Source organism: Gopherus flavomarginatus, chromosome 7 (genome assembly GCF_025201925.1).
Source record: "Gopherus flavomarginatus isolate rGopFla2 chromosome 7, rGopFla2.mat.asm, whole genome shotgun sequence".
Classification (NCBI taxonomy): Eukaryota; Metazoa; Chordata; order Testudines; family Testudinidae; genus Gopherus; species Gopherus flavomarginatus.
Window position 1 is genome coordinate 31,530,648 of NC_066623.1, and position 16,667 is coordinate 31,547,314.

Here is a 16,667-nt window from a genome sequence, read left to right on the forward strand (position 1 = left end):
ATTTGAGGGGAGATGCCATTTGCACTTGTTTAGGGGTCCAGCCTGTGGCTCCTATTGATGGTCAGAAGAAGTTCATTTTCTCTTGTCCTGTATCAAGAGAGTACAATTGGTGGCTGAGCCATGTGATCTCACTCCCCGATCAAACGGGGTAAGACCTGATGCTAGGCATTGGATGTCCGTCTTTGTTTGTTGAGCTGTTTTCATGTACGGAATCCTGGGAGGTATGTTTATTGATATGCACAAAACTCAGGAACAGTTTTTGAGAGCTCTGAGAAAAAGGAAACTGAGATAGAGACAGGGTCTATCACTAGATGAGGTGAGACCCACTTACATTGCTATTTTCAGAGCCTGTTCTTTGCAGAAAGGAGTGGGTTCAAGGTTATGCATTGTTGGGACCCAATATATGCAGGGACAGATTTGGGAATGGAAGTTGTCTCTAGATGATGTAGAAGAGGGACATATACCGTATAGACTATTAAACTAACAAGTCACATAGTTCCAACCATTATAATAAATGTAGCCAGAAAGTGCAGGTCTCTACTGAAAAGTGGACTGTGACATATGGCATTTTTATTAACTCAATTTACACAAGGTTTTTCCAATTTTCTATCAACTTACATAAAATATATCAAAATAAACAATACAATCTTTCAGTACGGATAACAGTCACTAGAATTTACTCTGTACTGTACAAGCATTATACAGATATTAATTGATTTCAGTTTGCAGCTTAATGTAATTGGTACCATAAACTTGACATGAACAATAGTTTGCACAGTTTTGCTTTATAAGAAAGCAATGTAATTCTTTGCTATGTAAACCACATGTAATCCTATAATATGGAATGGAGAACACTTCACATGCGAGATGGATGTTGGAGAATGACATCATTCACATGAAGTTTTCATGCAGTGTATGAACAATGGAGAGTAATAAATACATTGTAGAAAGTATTTTGCAAATCTGTTTTTTAAAAACACACTTTAAAATGAGAGAATTATATTTTCTCATTAAAATAAAAAAATGTAATTCATAATTTCATTTCACTGAATACAAATGGAAATATCATGAGGTTTGTATACTCTTGTAGACCGTCGATCACAGACATTAAGCTTTCTTCTAAGTAGATCCTGCAGCATATGTTAACTTGCATTGGTTTCTTGAACCTCGGTCTTTTCCATCAATCAGCAGAAGGGGCGTTCTTTGAAAGTAATCAATAATATCTGCCACTGAAGAAAAATCCTGTGGATTAAAAACAAAGGCGGGGGAGGGGGAAGGGTGTCATCAGGATTCTCACTACTTCTCAGGGTAAAGCAACAGTATTTATTTAGACTGTGACTATTTCATGCTCTCTTGTGACTAAGTTTTGGATGAATTTGCTTCCAATACTGATCTTCCCATCTTGGATATCTCCATGGAACATTCTTGTCCAAAATTTCACCCACCCAATGAAGTTGTGAGGTATTATAAGGCAATCAGTTTTTCTTGAATTTGAGTCACTGGGCCTCATTCTTCTCTTCACTACACCAGTTTATATCTGGAATACCTTTAGTCAGGGCCAGCTCTGGCTTTTTTGCCACCCCAAGCAAAAAATAAAAAAAATCAGGGCAGCCAGAACGGCAAAGCAAAAAAAACCCCTTTGGCGCAGCTGGAGCTGCAAAACAGGAAAAAAAAAAAAACCTGTGGCGCAGCCGGAACCAGAGTGCAGGGGGACTCCCTGCACTGCAGACGTGCCCTGGCTAGCTGGGGGAGAGAGAGAAGGGAGACGGACAAGGCTTCAGTGGGGCACTTGCCATGCGGCCATGCCGCCTGCCGGGAGGGCTCCGTGCCGCTCCGGTCAGCAGGGAGGGAAGGACACGGGCTGTCCTGCCAGGCTTGCTGCAGACCTGGCACCGGCAAGGGCAGATGAAGCATGCAGCCTGCTCCCAGCAGGGTGCTCCCCTCCTCCACGCTGCCGCCCCCTACAGGGAGGCCGGATCGGAAAACAAAACAAAACAAAAAACAGCCATGCCGCCCTAGGATTGGGCGGAATGCCGCCCCGTAGACTCTGCCGCCCCAAGCACGAGCTTGCTCGGCTGGTGCCTGGAGCCGGCCCTACCTTTAGCGAACTAAGCGACATTCTTCTTGGTAAAGCTGCTGGAGACTGGTAAAGGGGGTGGAGGTGATGCAAAGAAAGAAACATACTGTACCTCTTTTCCTTTCAGGCCAGTTCCTAACAAGTAAACTTGATTTTGCTCCTGGTAACGAATCTGAATATTATATACTTTATCTTTGTATAATACCATCAGTACGTATGGATGTGTATTAGTTTTTCTTGAGCTGTCTCTCACCAAGAATGTCCCGTCCTAAGAGAATGCACATGAAAATCAAATCTATTTTTGACCAACCACGTGAGTAGAATGCTGAGTTTGTTTCTAAATGCACATTCATTCTGGGTTCTAATTGTTCAGAAAGAGCACAATTGCAAGCACAGCTTTGAAGAACTTGTTAGACTTTCTTAAAGGAAGAAGCAAAACACAAACAAAACCTTGCAATCTGCTATTTAAAAATATTCCATTTCAAAGGCTAGTTCAGATGCAGTAATAGCTATTTTAGAGAGAAAAAATACTCTAATTTTGGGACACTTAGCAAAATGTTATGGGTGAAATTCTGGCCTTATTGAAGTCACTGGCAAAACTTTCATTGGCTTCAGAGAGGCCAGGATTTCAGCCCGAAAGGTGAAACCCATTGGTGTTTTGGGGATTTTTGTACACAGCTGGAAGGGATGCATGCAGTCTGCTACACTTAGAGGTTTAGACAATCTTGGAATGTTCTAGCTTGCTGCATAAGGGGAATTGGGGCCTACTGAATCAGAGTGAATGAGAGGGAAATGAGGAAATGAAATATGCCCTTCCCAGTGAGTGCTGGTTTAAAATATCTTTAGGAAAAGTGGATTAGCTAGAGGGATGCAAGTTTCTTACATAGATGATCTTGCCTCCTGGAGACAAATGTTTCTATTGAGCTCCCTACCATGTGAAGCTCTCCCCTCATTACTCCATCTTACATATAAAAGTTATAGTATCACTCTGGTCCCCGTGGTCTGTGCTGTTTCCTGCAGCTCCCATTGGCCGGGAAGTTGAACCACAGCCACTGGGAGCTGCGAGTGCCCGTACCTGCAGATGGTCAGTGTAAACAAACTGTCTCGCAGCCAGTCAGTGGATTACCCTGAGAGGCCACGTGCAGCCCACGTTTTCCCACCAATGATCTAGAGTATGGCTTAATAATCCTTAAAGATCGGCTGAGCCTGGATCTGAGCTGATCTGTGTTTTTTGTTGTATTCTTTGTAATAAACCACACCCCCAAGAAGTTCAGACTTTGGTATGTGTGAACTGTGGTTTTAGAATACTATAAGAAAGGTGCCCATTTGTGCTTAGTCTCTTCTATACTGATCCAAGTTTTTAATAGCCTTCTGATAATGCACTGCCAATCTGAACACTGTATGCTTAATCAGGCTGTGTAAGTACTTTTTGTTTATGTAAGTGTGTGTATGTGCGAGCGTATGCACCACCACTACCTCTCCCCCTCCACCCACACATATAGGATGTGCCATGACATTTTGCAGGTACATTGATAGTGACTTGGAGAAAATCTGGACTAGAATCTCTTTATGTAAAAGTTGTGTTCATTCACTTTTTCTGTATGAATGCAAAGACATATATCAGGACACAAACCATTTAAACAATGTGCCAAGTATTTCTATATCCATTTAAGGGTAACTGCTAACACTGTACCTTATTTATATTCCTAAGAGCTGCTTCTGCTTCCTGCCGGCTGATGTCTCCAACATACCATTCTGCATTCAGTGAATCTTGAAACTTTTGTTTTATTTTTTGGGGGGGAAAGAGGAGAAAGTTGGCTGTCAGTGAATTAATGTATATGATGTTATAAACATATATGCACAAAAGTAGAGGAATTTAAATGGGGGCGAGGAAAGGGAAGTAGTGTATTTCCAGATGCAGGGATGAGCATTTTTAGTTCTGACCTTGTTAAGTTGATCTAATCATTCCAATACTCTCTGAAGGCGTTTGCACATGCTGCCACCTTGCAAACCAGAGAAGTGAGGACTCTAGGGTTTTGATAAATATTTTATTTCCTGTGACATTTCTTTGTTATGTCCAGATGAGTCACAGACATCTTAGGTCTCTCCTATTTTTACCATCAGCGGAGCCTTGAACTGTGGCTTGCTGTGGGCTCCCAAGCACTAAACACACGCACACACAAACCTGTCTTACATGACTATTCAGTGCAATAGCAAAAATCAGATGCTAAGTGGAGGTGGTCTTCAAAGAAATATGGAGACCAAATTTTCTTCTCTCACCCGTTTTAGGTTGGTTTATTTGAGAGGAGAATTGAGTCCAAAGCATCTGAGGGTACTTCAGAGCAGCTTTGCAAGACAGGAAGTGATCTAGTAAACTTCACCATACCTTCTGACTGTTTCACTGTACATGTTTTGCTGTATTTTCACTCCTCTTTTGCTTGGTGAAGACCAAGTAAGGAACAAAGGTTGGACATCACAAGGGAAACTAACAGCAAATGCAAGAATGTATACCAAAGAATAACTGACTAGAAAACCAATTTAGGAAAAAAAATTGTCTCACGTTTAGTTGATTTGCTATTACAGACATTAATCCTAATCATTTTGCACATCATAGATGATTCATTCCTCCCCATATTAGGGGCCACAGTCTAAAGGGGATGATGTGTGACTGCCCCACATGTCTCCTCTGGTGAGCGAGTGCCCCCACCCTGCTCTCCCTGCTCCACCAGGGTTACCAGAATGGGAGAGAGGGAGAGTGCTCTGTCCTTCCCCACTGTACCTTCCCTCCAGCATGTTTGGCTGCTCTCCCTGGCAACCAGGCCTGTGTGAGGAGCAGGATGGAGCTGCTTCTCATGTGGCTGAAGCCAGTCGCTATGGGTCACTGCTGCACGCAGCACGGCAACTGCCTGAGAGACAGCCCATCTGGGAAGTGGTGGCCGTGGTGGGCTGCTCCCCACCCAGGCTCAGCACTGTGGGACAGGCTGAGTGAGCCAGAAATGGGCTGTGAGGAGAGGGGCTTTCTCTCAGGCAGCCACACTGCACAGAGCAATGAGACCCTGAGTGGACAGCGTGAGAAGTGACTGGTCCCACCCCTTCTGCTCCTGGCCTGAACTGGCTCTGAGGGACAGGGGCCAAGCATGTTGCGGGGCAGGTACAGCCGGAGAAGGGAGTCCCTCTTTCTCTCTCCCCCACAGGCCAAGCAAAATCTGGGGAGGGGGCACTTGACTCCATATACCACCCCCACCTCTGAGTCATTATTATACCTCATCTTCCTCCATGCTTGGTGGCTGCACAATCTGCCTGTTAGGAATTGGTAATGGAGGTCTGCCATCTGCTGGGCCTTTTGAAGGAGTTCTATTGATGTTACCTTTAAAGTTTCAGAAGAAATTTAAATTGAAAACAGAAAGATAAAACTTAGTCTATGCAGCAGATATTAGAGTGTAGTTTAAGACTTTGATTCTCAGTTATACCAAGGCCTCTTTATACCACTCAGGCAGCATAAGGGGCCATACAGCGGGTGAAAATTATGCTCCCACTTAGTGTAATTGAGAATCTGACCTAGATTTCTTTATGTAATGGGACAAATTCATCCTCCTTATACATGAGGATCACTCCCATGGACCTTAAAGGAACTTCAGTAGCGATGGATGCCTCAAAGGCAACTATATTTGAAATAGGAATTACAGATGATGAACTGTATCTCAATAATTTAATTATGACTGTATCTTCAGTTACCCTAATTACAGATAATCTGAACTTCTACAGTTACAAACCACAAGGTTGCCCTGCTAGAAGCTTATAAAATTGTATTGGAGAGACGAAAAAAATTGCTGCTTTTTTTTTCTCTTTGTGGAAACCTTGAACAGTTTAAATGGTAACAGCTACCAGTGTTGAACATTGTTGAATGTTATGCCAAGAGATTATGATTTTCAATGTTGCATATTTTTAATTACAGTATTTTTTGCCAATTAAATATGTAGCTGAGACAAACTTAATTTCACCTTGGAAATGTTTTTCATACCAGCCAAGGTATTGGTGTAGTATTATTCAGATCTGAAACATTCATTGCTTTTCTCTACCATCACACAAATAATTATTGGAATGACATAATCACATGGGACTTTCAGAATCATTGTAGTCAATGGATAGTAATCTGAGACTAGTGCTCTTAAATTGTAGCTCTAGCGAAGCAAATACTTATATCAAATTTTGTCTGTGCCTTAACTAAATAGACAGCAGTGCCAAAATTTAACAAGGCAAAAAGCCCCACCTTAAACATAGACTAACTGAACTAAAGAACTTAGCTAACCAATGCTTAAAGAGATCGGAAAAAGTTAGGGGTCTATTGTAATCTGGGAGTAGCAGTTCTGGTAAAACGATGCTTAAAGTGTTTCCTCCAGAGACCCTTGTGGTGCTGCTGCTGCAGGAATAAAGAGACAGACCAGAGCATCTAATATGCAAATAAAATGCATTCTTTACACTGGTTGGGTGGGTATGCTCCTCCCCACACCCACCCACTTTAAGCACTGTACTTAATAGTTTTTTATTGCTATTAAATCCAGAAGCTGAACGTCCATGAAAGATATCATCCACTACAACTTCATTATGTTTGGAGTGGAAATCCAGGGTCACAGAATACAAACCTAGCTGAAAGCGTGGTGGTAGTGATCCGCTTGAAGAAAGGCTGATAGTACTGTTAAAGAAATCAATGAAATTGAAGTTTAACACACATAGGGTATGTTGCTATAATTATATTATTTAATGTTTATACTGTGGCAGCTCCCAGAGGCACAGATCCATACCTGGGCCCCTCTGTGCTACATGCTGTACAAAGATGGAAGCATACATAGTGCATGTCCCCAAAGGGTTCCATTCTCCTTTCTTTTTAGCACTCATGGCAGATAGACATCCTGGTCTTCCCCGTATGAAAATTCACATGGTAATTAAGGCCAGTATTAACTCTTCTTGAGACCTGGCACTTGGAGATAAGGGGAAAGGGACAGCCCATGGCACTATTACTCCTATAGGGACCATTTCAGGATCAGTACAGTTGGAACCTAATTTCCCTCTAGAACCTATATCTCTGTTGGATTTCCAGCCCATGACCCCCTCCCAAGCCCTTTCTTCATAAGGGAAGTATATGAAGCAAAATTACAAGCTGTTACTCAGTCTGGAATTTCCCCCAAACTTCCCCCCTTCTGTGTGTGTTCCTCCCTTCCTCTTGGCTGAAGAACAAGCATCACTCAAGCATTCAAGTTCCAGGAGGTGCAAAAACTTGACAAGAGCTGTACTAGTGACTGAATTCACACTTCTAGCCTCATCTATGCTTAGTTTGTTTGTTCTGCTCTTGCTGAACTATTCAGCCCCTCTTTATAAGCTCTATAGGTGCCTTTTCCGCTTCCTGTTAGAAATTTCTATAATTGAAACCAGCTCTCTTGGCAGTCCCAAAATGACAGCAGCCAAAGGCAACAATGAGTTTATCAGATCTTATCTCTTTTTCCCCGAAAAGTTTCACCTCACTAAGACCCCACTGCCAAGGGCTCCTCTTTTCCAGTGTTGAAATGAACCTCTCTTTGGAGGTACTGCAAAAAAGGCTCTGACTAAAATGTATATTACCATAGTGTCTCAGGCTATTCTTTTAAGAAGAGGCATCTAATTTTTGGATGTCCAACTGTAGACATCTAAGGTCTGATTTTTTTTTTTTTTTTTTTTTTTTTAAACAGGGACTGAGTACCCACAATTCCAGCTGAAGTCAATGGGAACTGCAAGTGCTACAGTAATGCCTAGAATCTCCCTTCTGGGATCAGGACCCCATTGAGATAGGCACTGTACAGATGTATAATAAGACAATCTCTGCCCCTAAAAGAGTTTACAATCTCTATAGACAAGGCAGACAAAGAATGGGAGAAATAGATAAATGTCTTTAGTGGGGCACTCAAAAATTGAAGGATCCAAAATTAGAGTCTAATTGTAGTTCATACCAAAGAGGTCCTAATATAATCCTCTTTTAATGTACAACTAAGAGTATCCTAGTGTATCTGATATGTATTGTCTGTATCTTTGGATTATATAGAGACTTAAGGTCTTGGGTCAGATGGCTTTACAGAATTGGGGGATTCCCCTAAAATGGTGGAAACAGCCCCAAGCAAGCAGAAAGGAGCTAAGGTTCTGGCCAGTAGATAATAAACTCCTTGGGTAGTAATCATGTGTTCTTTTGGGTCTTGTACAGCACCATATACACCAGTGTTTCTCAAACTGGGGCTGCCGCTTGTGTAGGGAAAGCCCCTGGCGGGCTGGGCCAGTTTGTTTACCTGCCCCGTCCACAGGTCCGGCTGATCGTGGGTCCCACTGGCTGCGGTTCACTGCTCCAGGCCAATGGGGGCTGCCGGAAGCGGCGTGGGCCAAGGGACATACTGTCAGCTGCTTCCAGCAGCTCCCATTGGCCTGGAGCAGCGAACCATGGCCAGTGGGACCCGTGATTGGCCAGACCTGCGGACGGGGTAGATAAACAAACCGGCCTGACCTACCAGGAGCTTTCCCTACCCAAGCGGCAGTCCCAGTTTGAGAAACACTGATATACACTTTCATTCCTTAACAAGTAATAGATCAAAATAAATGAGACAATAACTAGTGCAACAAACCTTTCTGCATATGATCCAGGCATACTGTTGGATCCTGAAGGACTGTGTTTAGGTGGTGGCTTGACAGACCTTGAAGGAAATGTGTTGGAGTTGAAGGGAGGCAAAGATAGCTGTGCTGCTGGTCTCTGGGGGATTGCTGTGAAGAAGAAAAGTAAAGCTAGCTAAAAATATTAGCATGAGGTTACCATGGGTACTCGTAAAAGCGGCTTGTAAAGAGGGGTGAAGTGAACTAATACTATCACATTGCAGAGGGCCATCTAATCAGATGCAAGCAATGTAGCAATCAGTCATTAAAATGACCTTCAGAACGATATACTGGGTCTTGGAATATGAACTTATTTATGGTAGACAGTTTATTCTTGTGCATTCATTTTAAAGGTGGAAAATTCAGTAGAAAATTTGCAGGTTTTTTTAATCCTGTTTGCTTTTGAAACATTAGATAAGCTATAGTCCAGCTTTAGAAACCCCATTACCTAAAATATTACACTAAAATTAAAGAAAAAGCCCCCTAGTCAGCTTTCTCTGCCATGGCATTGCTGACCACTGGATCTGAGACTTCTGTATTGTGCACCCTTCTCCTCAGGGATTTGTGTTCTGATGCCATCTTCATTGTATGGGTCAGCAGACAGTTGAGCTACCACACCAAAGATCCATAGCGTGAGAAACTTGCTCTCCTTTGGCACTGCTCTCAGCCTGGGATGAACTGTCAGTAGGGGTGGAGGTTCAGAATGTGAATTCAGATCAGAATTGTGTAAATGGCCTCAGTTTTTAATGGGATGATCCAAAACTCTGATATAGTCAACCTTAGACTTTGGCAAGCTGGAAAGCAAGAAGTGAATCTTGCAGCTTTGGTTCATATCCATTATTTTTTTAATAAAGCATTATACAGCATCTCAGGGACTATGAGGTCGGGTAACTTATAAAGGCTGTTATTATTATTTGAGTCAAATACTACTCTCTTTGCTCTCAAGTCTTTAGGACTATCCTCACATGAAGTTGATAGCACTATATGTTGGAAGAATGCAAGCAGGGTTTGGCCAATTATCTTATAGTAGATCAAGAGGTCACTAGGTTTTCATTCCTGCTTTTTAGGTGCTCAGTGGAAATAACTGTACAGATATATAGTAAGTTCATGGTTATAAAATTGTAATACATTTAGATGCAGGTGGGAAATACTGGTGTCTTGTAACTGGCTGACTGGAAGAAATTGTTGATATGCTCCAACTTCCTGTCTTTTGTAGCTTCATTACTTAAGTTTGTGTGAAATTTTTGAAGATTTCTACAATCTGTCAAGTTATGCAGTGTTACCTTTTTATTTTATAGTAGTAACTATAAATAGATCTGCTCAGTGTTTCATTTGAGCTTTTTAACAGAGAGAGAGAATGAGACAGAGAAAGAATGTAAAAGTTTTTAAGCACTTACACTCATCCTCTTCCTGCGGGGAGAGGGGAAAAAAACAATGAACATTAAGAGGTTTATAATATTATAACTGTTAAAAATACTATCTATTTACAAAAACTACAATAGAAAAGTCAGTGATTTTTGAGTATGCAGGTAATTCAAAATAGGCTGCCTATATTTACCAAATACATTGATATATTTGTCTTTGTGAAACATCAAATTAATTTTTGTAATTGTGGTACTGAGGCAAGGAAATCATGGGTCTAGATTTTCAAAAGTGAGTAGTGATTTAGGTGCATCAATTTTTGGGCACCTAACCTGAAACAGCTTAAACAGGTCAGGAGGCAGAACTTCAGTGGAGGTAAATTGTCATAGCTTCCAGAGCAGATGTTCAACACTCTCCGAAAATCAGGTTCCTTTAAGATATATCAAGTCAGGGAGCCCAAAACTAGGGTATACAAAATCACTAGTAACTTTAAAAATAAAAATCTGGGCCTTGACTCTCTGCCTTTTCTTTATAATGCCTCTAATATCTAAAATAACATATCCAGGGATTAAACTGTCCTGGAGCAAATTTGTGTGAAGGAAACTGACTGAAAGTGAAGCTCTGTGGTAAGAAGGAACTACAGGAGAACCTCAGTCATGAATAGCTTGAGAATGGAGGTTGTTCATAACTCTGAACATTTTGTAACTCTGAACAAAACATTATGGTTGTTGTTTCAAAAGTTAACAGAACATTGACTTAATACAGCTTTGAAACTTTATTATGCAGAAGAAAAATGCTGCTTTTAACCACCTTTATTTAAATAAAACAAGCATAGAAACAGTTTCCTTACCTTATAAAATCTTTTTTAAACTATCCATTTATTTTTAATAGTTTACATTTAACATAGTAATAAACTGTACAATATTTTCTTTTTCTGTCTCTGCTACCTGATTGAGTCTTCCGATTCCAAATGTGATGAGTATGGTTGACTGATCAGTTTGTAACTCTGGTGTTTGTAATTTTGAGGTTCTACTGCATGAGTATTTAAAGGAACTAGTCCATGTTAAACAGAAGTACCAGCTTACCAGCAAGTTTTGTAATTCTATTGTAACACATACTTTAAAATCTTCTAACTGTAAAATAGTGTTTGCTCTGAAATATACTTACATCATATTTTCTTTCTGGTGCCCAACTTTGCCTAAAATGAAGTAGGTGAAGAAACCAAATGTGAATTTTAGATGTAGAAAGTGTGGGAAAAAAATGACACTCTATCCATATGTATAGTGGGCCATGTATTCATCTGAGACTTAAGTTGGTGTCAATTTTTGCAGACACAAATAAATATGAGTATCAGTTTTAATCAGCAATTTCTTTTGCTCATTTAGCTATAAGTTCTTGATTTGCAGCCACAAGAAGGTACTTGGATGTCTAAGCCCTGATCCTGCAATGAGCTTTGCAGAGATTCAGCGGTCCATCTGGAATTTATTGCATGGTTGGGGCTTAATTGATCTACATTTCAAGTGAAATAGTGCACCTGCTGTGTTTGTCACACAGAAATGGAGTATGAATATCTGGCCTTAAACTTCAACTGAATGATGAAAATATTAATTGTTGCCATGGATATTAATTGTCGCTGTCCAAGCTGAGGGCAGGTTTGTATGAAGATATCTGGCCCTCTTCCTACTATTTTAACTGCTGGTTGGTTAGCAGACCTCATAGTATGTTTCTCTTATATGGAGCACAGCCCTATCAAGAAGCTGCCTAAGAAAGGCCAGCTCTTGCTAAAGATTTTTGCCAAGAATTCAGGGATTTGCAGGGTGGCCGAGCTGGCCTAATTATGGGGAATAAATGAAAACCTTCTCCTTCCACCATATCATAAAAGAGATATGGAGCTGGGGGTTGAGTTTGGTAGTCAAGATAATTAGAAAAGAAGCTTTCTAGGAAGAAGGCTAGAGCTGATGGGAGAATCATGGATAACATTCCTCTTCCCTTCTAGAACTTGGCTGAAGTGAGTCATACTTTGGGCCTTAACTGTGGCCTTTTGGATGAGGTAAGCCCTGCTGTATTTGTGTTTGGCCATTAAAAAGGCAGGGCTTTTTCACATTACAATAAAGTAGGCATCACTGCAACACTCTTAGGCAGTGGTGTCTCTGCTGACATTGACTAATTATGTTTTCCAGATTGTTGTGGAAAATCGTTAAAAATAGTTGTGTTAACATTTAAAAATAAATGTTTACTTTATGGGTGGTGGCTTCCTTCCAGGGACTGGATTGCCTCTTTCATGTTTATCGGCCGGTGGTATGGGAGGCTTCTGTATCTTTGCTAATTGTTCTCCAAGAGATCTAAAATACAAGAGAGAGATGGTTCAGCAAAGGTCAAATGCTCTTCACTGCAATATAATTTGGTAGCACTGATAGTGTATGTCACCCAGAGGCTAATGTCTTACCTTAGTTGTGGTGCCATGAGCTGTAAAACAGTAAGGAAAAGTTACAAGAACATATAAGTATGTTTTAAAATAGATTCAGGTACAATAAAAAACAACCAAATGGCCTCTTACCTTGTCAGGAAACACTGCCCGCTTCCCTGAAAAGAATAAAAAACAACACTTTAAAAAAAAAACTTAGATAATTAATTATAAGTTCTGTGAAATAGTGGAGGCTCACCAGGCCTGGCTTTGATACCTTTTCTGGTGCAAAATGAACTTAGCATGAACAGATACTGACCTGCGGCTGGGCTGTCTCTTTCAAACGGCGGCCCAGGACGATCCAGTGGGGGTTTTGTACGTCTGTCTATAGAAGGAGCTGGGGCTAAACATAAATACTGTGTAAAATATTGTGCTAATACAAGTAACACACCTTTATTTTGTATTGTATCTGTCATGATCTGATATCCCTTCTTAGAGTGGCAAGCAATATAATTAAAGCTCATAAATAGTTAAGGTTGGCTGAATTTTGCCTTTGCTTGTTTATAATGTTGATGGACAATATTAACGTTTTAAAGCATTTTAAAATATTTTATTCTAAATTTTCAGTTGCACAAAATTATGGGGAATGTCAGACAATGGTGGGGTCAGACTAATTAATGATACTAGACACTGACATTCAAAAAGTTAAATCTTTATAACCATTAAAACACAAATTGTCAAAATATACAAAATAAATATCCTTAAATCAAACTTTAAGTTCTTAGACAAAGTAAGAAATTCTGCTTATCTATAAATGTTGATTATTATCAATGGAAATATTTTTTTCATTGCTTTTGGGGAGTCAGCAAGGGGTGTGTCCACCTGACACAAGGCCTGAAGGAGTTAAGGTGATCAGGTAGGACAATTAACTGCCTAGGCTGCACCTGGAGGAGGAGCCAGGCAGCAGGGATTACTTAGAGACAAGACTCAGCTGGGCAGGAGTAGGAGAAGCCTGCATAAAGCCCAGAAGACTGGGGGAGATTTTGTAGGGAAGTAATTTGTAATTACTTCCTGTAAGGAAGGAATTTGGACTGGCAAACGGGGGGGGGGGGGATCAGAAAGGTAAGAGAGGCCTGGGGGAAAGCAGCATGGTGTGGGATAGGGCATACCTTGGCTGCTGATGAGATGACCCCTGGGAAGGAATCTGGAGTAGAAGATGGGATTGGGTTCCCCTCCCAGCCTCTGGGGAAGTGGCACAGACCAGGCAGTGAGAAGTGATTTGCCTGGGATAATTTGTGCTAGAAGACTTTGATGCTCCAGAAGAATAAGCAGGAGCTCCTGAAGCCAGAGAGGGGCTGCAGGCTAAGAGACACAGAATGCAACTGCAGAAGGAGCATTGGCCTGGCAGAACAAATTCCCAGCACTACCAGGAGGCAGTGCCATCTAGCGGTGAGTAGAGCATCCCATCACAGGGAGATAGAGAGACTAACAGCTCTAGCTGGAGACCGTGAAAATATGCATTATGCTGTAGCTTAAAAAAACCCAGACAAATATTTTCACTTACGTTTTAAAGGCTTGGCACTTTTCTCTCTATTCACATCATTATTGCTTGATGGAGGAGGGTAAGGTGGCATCTAAAACAAATGTTTTTTTCAAGTGATTAAAGTCTTCTCTAAATGTATCTTCAAGGATTTTCATCTTATCCTCTTTGGCCACTGAATACATCACCAAAATCACCTTGCCACAGCTGTCAACCTGTGCATCTGTTAGAGCCCGAAGGGCCATTAGGGTGTCCCCCCGGCACACACACCAATTGCAGAATACTATCAGGTAAAAGGGCCTTTCTGGTAACTGCAACATTGGCTCTGTCATCTCTCTGCCCCTTTGCAGGAAACCCTTAGTGCAGAGTTCATTCCAGGGCGAGTTGGGAGCATGTCAGGGGCAGGAGGGAGGAGTAGCTAGAATAGTCTTGCTTAACTCCTGATGCAGATTTTTGTGCATATAAATTCAAGGTCAAAAGAGATGCACAGACCAAGGACAGCACAGGAGCCTAGTCTTGCATTAAGGAGAGATCTGCACTGTCAGGGGCTCTCAGGTTCCCAGTGGCAGGACTGAGACCAAAGATAGGAATGTGTTGCTGAGTATCTCATGAAAACGATGAAGGTGATTGCACTTAAGCTTGTGTTTCCTCAGACACACCTATTCTTGCTGGAGTTTCATTATATGGTCTCCCAAGTAATGGAGGTGAGAGGTACAGCAGACTTCATACCACTCAGTAGGGAGTTTGGTGCTTACTGATTAGCTTTACTTGTATCCATGTATAGCTTTCATGCACATTTGTGCTGGAATACAGAGAGTTTGTATAGCCAACTCAGTGCTTGCATGATCAAAGCCTTAATCTGCCAAATTAGGGAAAGGGTAGTTCTGTTAACCCAGTGGATGTTGACGAATTCTGAATGTATCTAAGAAAACTGTCCAGCCTTCAGCAGGGGAGGGCAATGACAGTTCTTTATCCTTAACTTTGCTTGCTGCCTTTGAGTCATTTCAGTGCTCTTACCTTTCCATCTCATTCAGCACCAGATCCTGTAAACCCTTCCCACTCCATGGAGAGCTGCCAAATTCAACGGGACGCAGGGCCGGCGCTACCATTTAGGCGACCTAGGCAATGGCCTAGGGCGCCAGAATTTTTTGGGGGCGCTATTTTGCCGGGGGGGCAGCACGTGGGTCCGGTGGACATACCGCAGTCATGCCGGCGGACGGTCCACTGCTGGAAAGGCTCTGGTGGAGCTGCCGCAGTCATTTCAGCGGACGGTGCGCTGGTCTAAAGTCTCCGGCGGACCTACCACAGTCATGCCTGTGGCAGGTCCACCGGAGCCTTTAGACCAGCAGACCACCCGCTAGCATCACTGCAGCAGCTCCACCGGAGCCTTTCCAATAGCGGACCGTCCGCCGGCATGACTGCGGTAGGTCCACCGGACCCGCGGGGGGCGGCGAAATGGCCATCCGCCTAGGGCATCAGAAACCCTGGCGCCGCTCCTGACAGGACGGCCAGTGGAAGTGAGGGTTTTCAAGATCAAGCCCTCTTGGGGAAAGCTAGAGTACTGCTTAAACAAGGTGTTCAAAGGCTACACTTTTCTTGAATTAGCAAATGGTCACTAATTGCCAGTGTATATGGCAACATTGCAATATGAAACAATTTCCACATATTTGTTTCACAAAAAATCATCATTTTAGCAAAAAATAATTATTCTTACAGCCAAAATAATTTTCCTCCTCTTTCTACACACACAATCATTATGTTGGATATGGAATTATACTTGGGCCTTCTAGAAGATAATGCAAAGGAAACAAATGAAGTATTCTTTAAGAAAAGAAACATACAGGAGTGCCTCTACCCACATATGATGCTGGTACAGGGGATGGGCCAGGTCGCTGTGGTGGAATAGGAGGCTGGGGAGATGGTCTAGTAGTTGTAGGTCTATCTAAAAAAATAAAAATAAAAAAAATCACAAACTGAACAGTTAAACACACAAAAAAGGTTATTTTCTTTCTCTCTCATTAGATATTCATTCTTAAGTTCAGTTTATGGTTATGTAATTTTACATTACATGAAGAATCTAATTTTGCCGTGTTACATCTCTGTAAATCCATAGTGACTCTGGCAAGTTGTTTTTCTTTGTGTCCTTTTTACGCCCAATGACTTGAATGCCACTCTGGTATTGCGTGCACACATACCAGGCTCAGTTCTCTGTCAGCCTGCACTTTATGTATTCATTCACACCACTGCACAGTAAGTATAAAATACACCAATCCAGATGGTAGTGTTTTGCACTGAAGTAAATGACCTCCCAGGTGTAGGCCAATGGAGAATCAGAACTAGAAAATGACAAATGTATGCACAATATGCTCTGGGACCAAGTCAACTCCACACAGAAGTGGTATAAACTTTTAATACTTACACCTATTTACTGTATCTTGCACTAGTTACATAGTGTAACACATGAGGGGAAATGTGTGTTTATCTTGATGCAGATCCCAAACTAAAGTCCCAGTCTTGATTCTACTGAAGACCAGGGCAAAATTCAGTAACCGGTTTTTTGCGGGGTTGCTTTGTTTGTTTGTTGTGTTTTTAAAGAGAAACAAACCTTCTGGCATCTT

General features: G+C 41.7%; 1 protein-coding gene across 1 annotated transcript in view; it reads right to left on the minus strand.

The window, feature by feature from the left end:
• Nucleotides 1-548: 548 nt before the first annotated feature.
• The window catches only part of LCP2 (lymphocyte cytosolic protein 2), a 58,651-nt gene continuing 42,532 nt past the window's right edge, over nt 549-16,667 (minus strand). The window contains exons 8-21 of the mRNA XM_050962903.1: nt 15,891-15,991; nt 14,074-14,143; nt 12,829-12,912; nt 12,663-12,688; nt 12,552-12,571; nt 12,343-12,447; nt 11,273-11,303; nt 10,141-10,153; nt 8,719-8,854; nt 6,721-6,770; nt 5,341-5,444; nt 3,771-3,854; nt 2,190-2,345; nt 549-1,242 (exon numbers count right to left, since the gene is read on the minus strand). Coding sequence (XP_050818860.1) covers nt 1,120-1,242; nt 2,190-2,345; nt 3,771-3,854; nt 5,341-5,444; nt 6,721-6,770; nt 8,719-8,854; nt 10,141-10,153; nt 11,273-11,303; nt 12,343-12,447; nt 12,552-12,571; nt 12,663-12,688; nt 12,829-12,912; nt 14,074-14,143; nt 15,891-15,991 — 1,103 coding nt within the window. The 3' untranslated portion in view covers nt 549-1,119. The remainder of the gene's footprint in view (nt 1,243-2,189; nt 2,346-3,770; nt 3,855-5,340; nt 5,445-6,720; nt 6,771-8,718; nt 8,855-10,140; nt 10,154-11,272; nt 11,304-12,342; nt 12,448-12,551; nt 12,572-12,662; nt 12,689-12,828; nt 12,913-14,073; nt 14,144-15,890; nt 15,992-16,667) is intronic.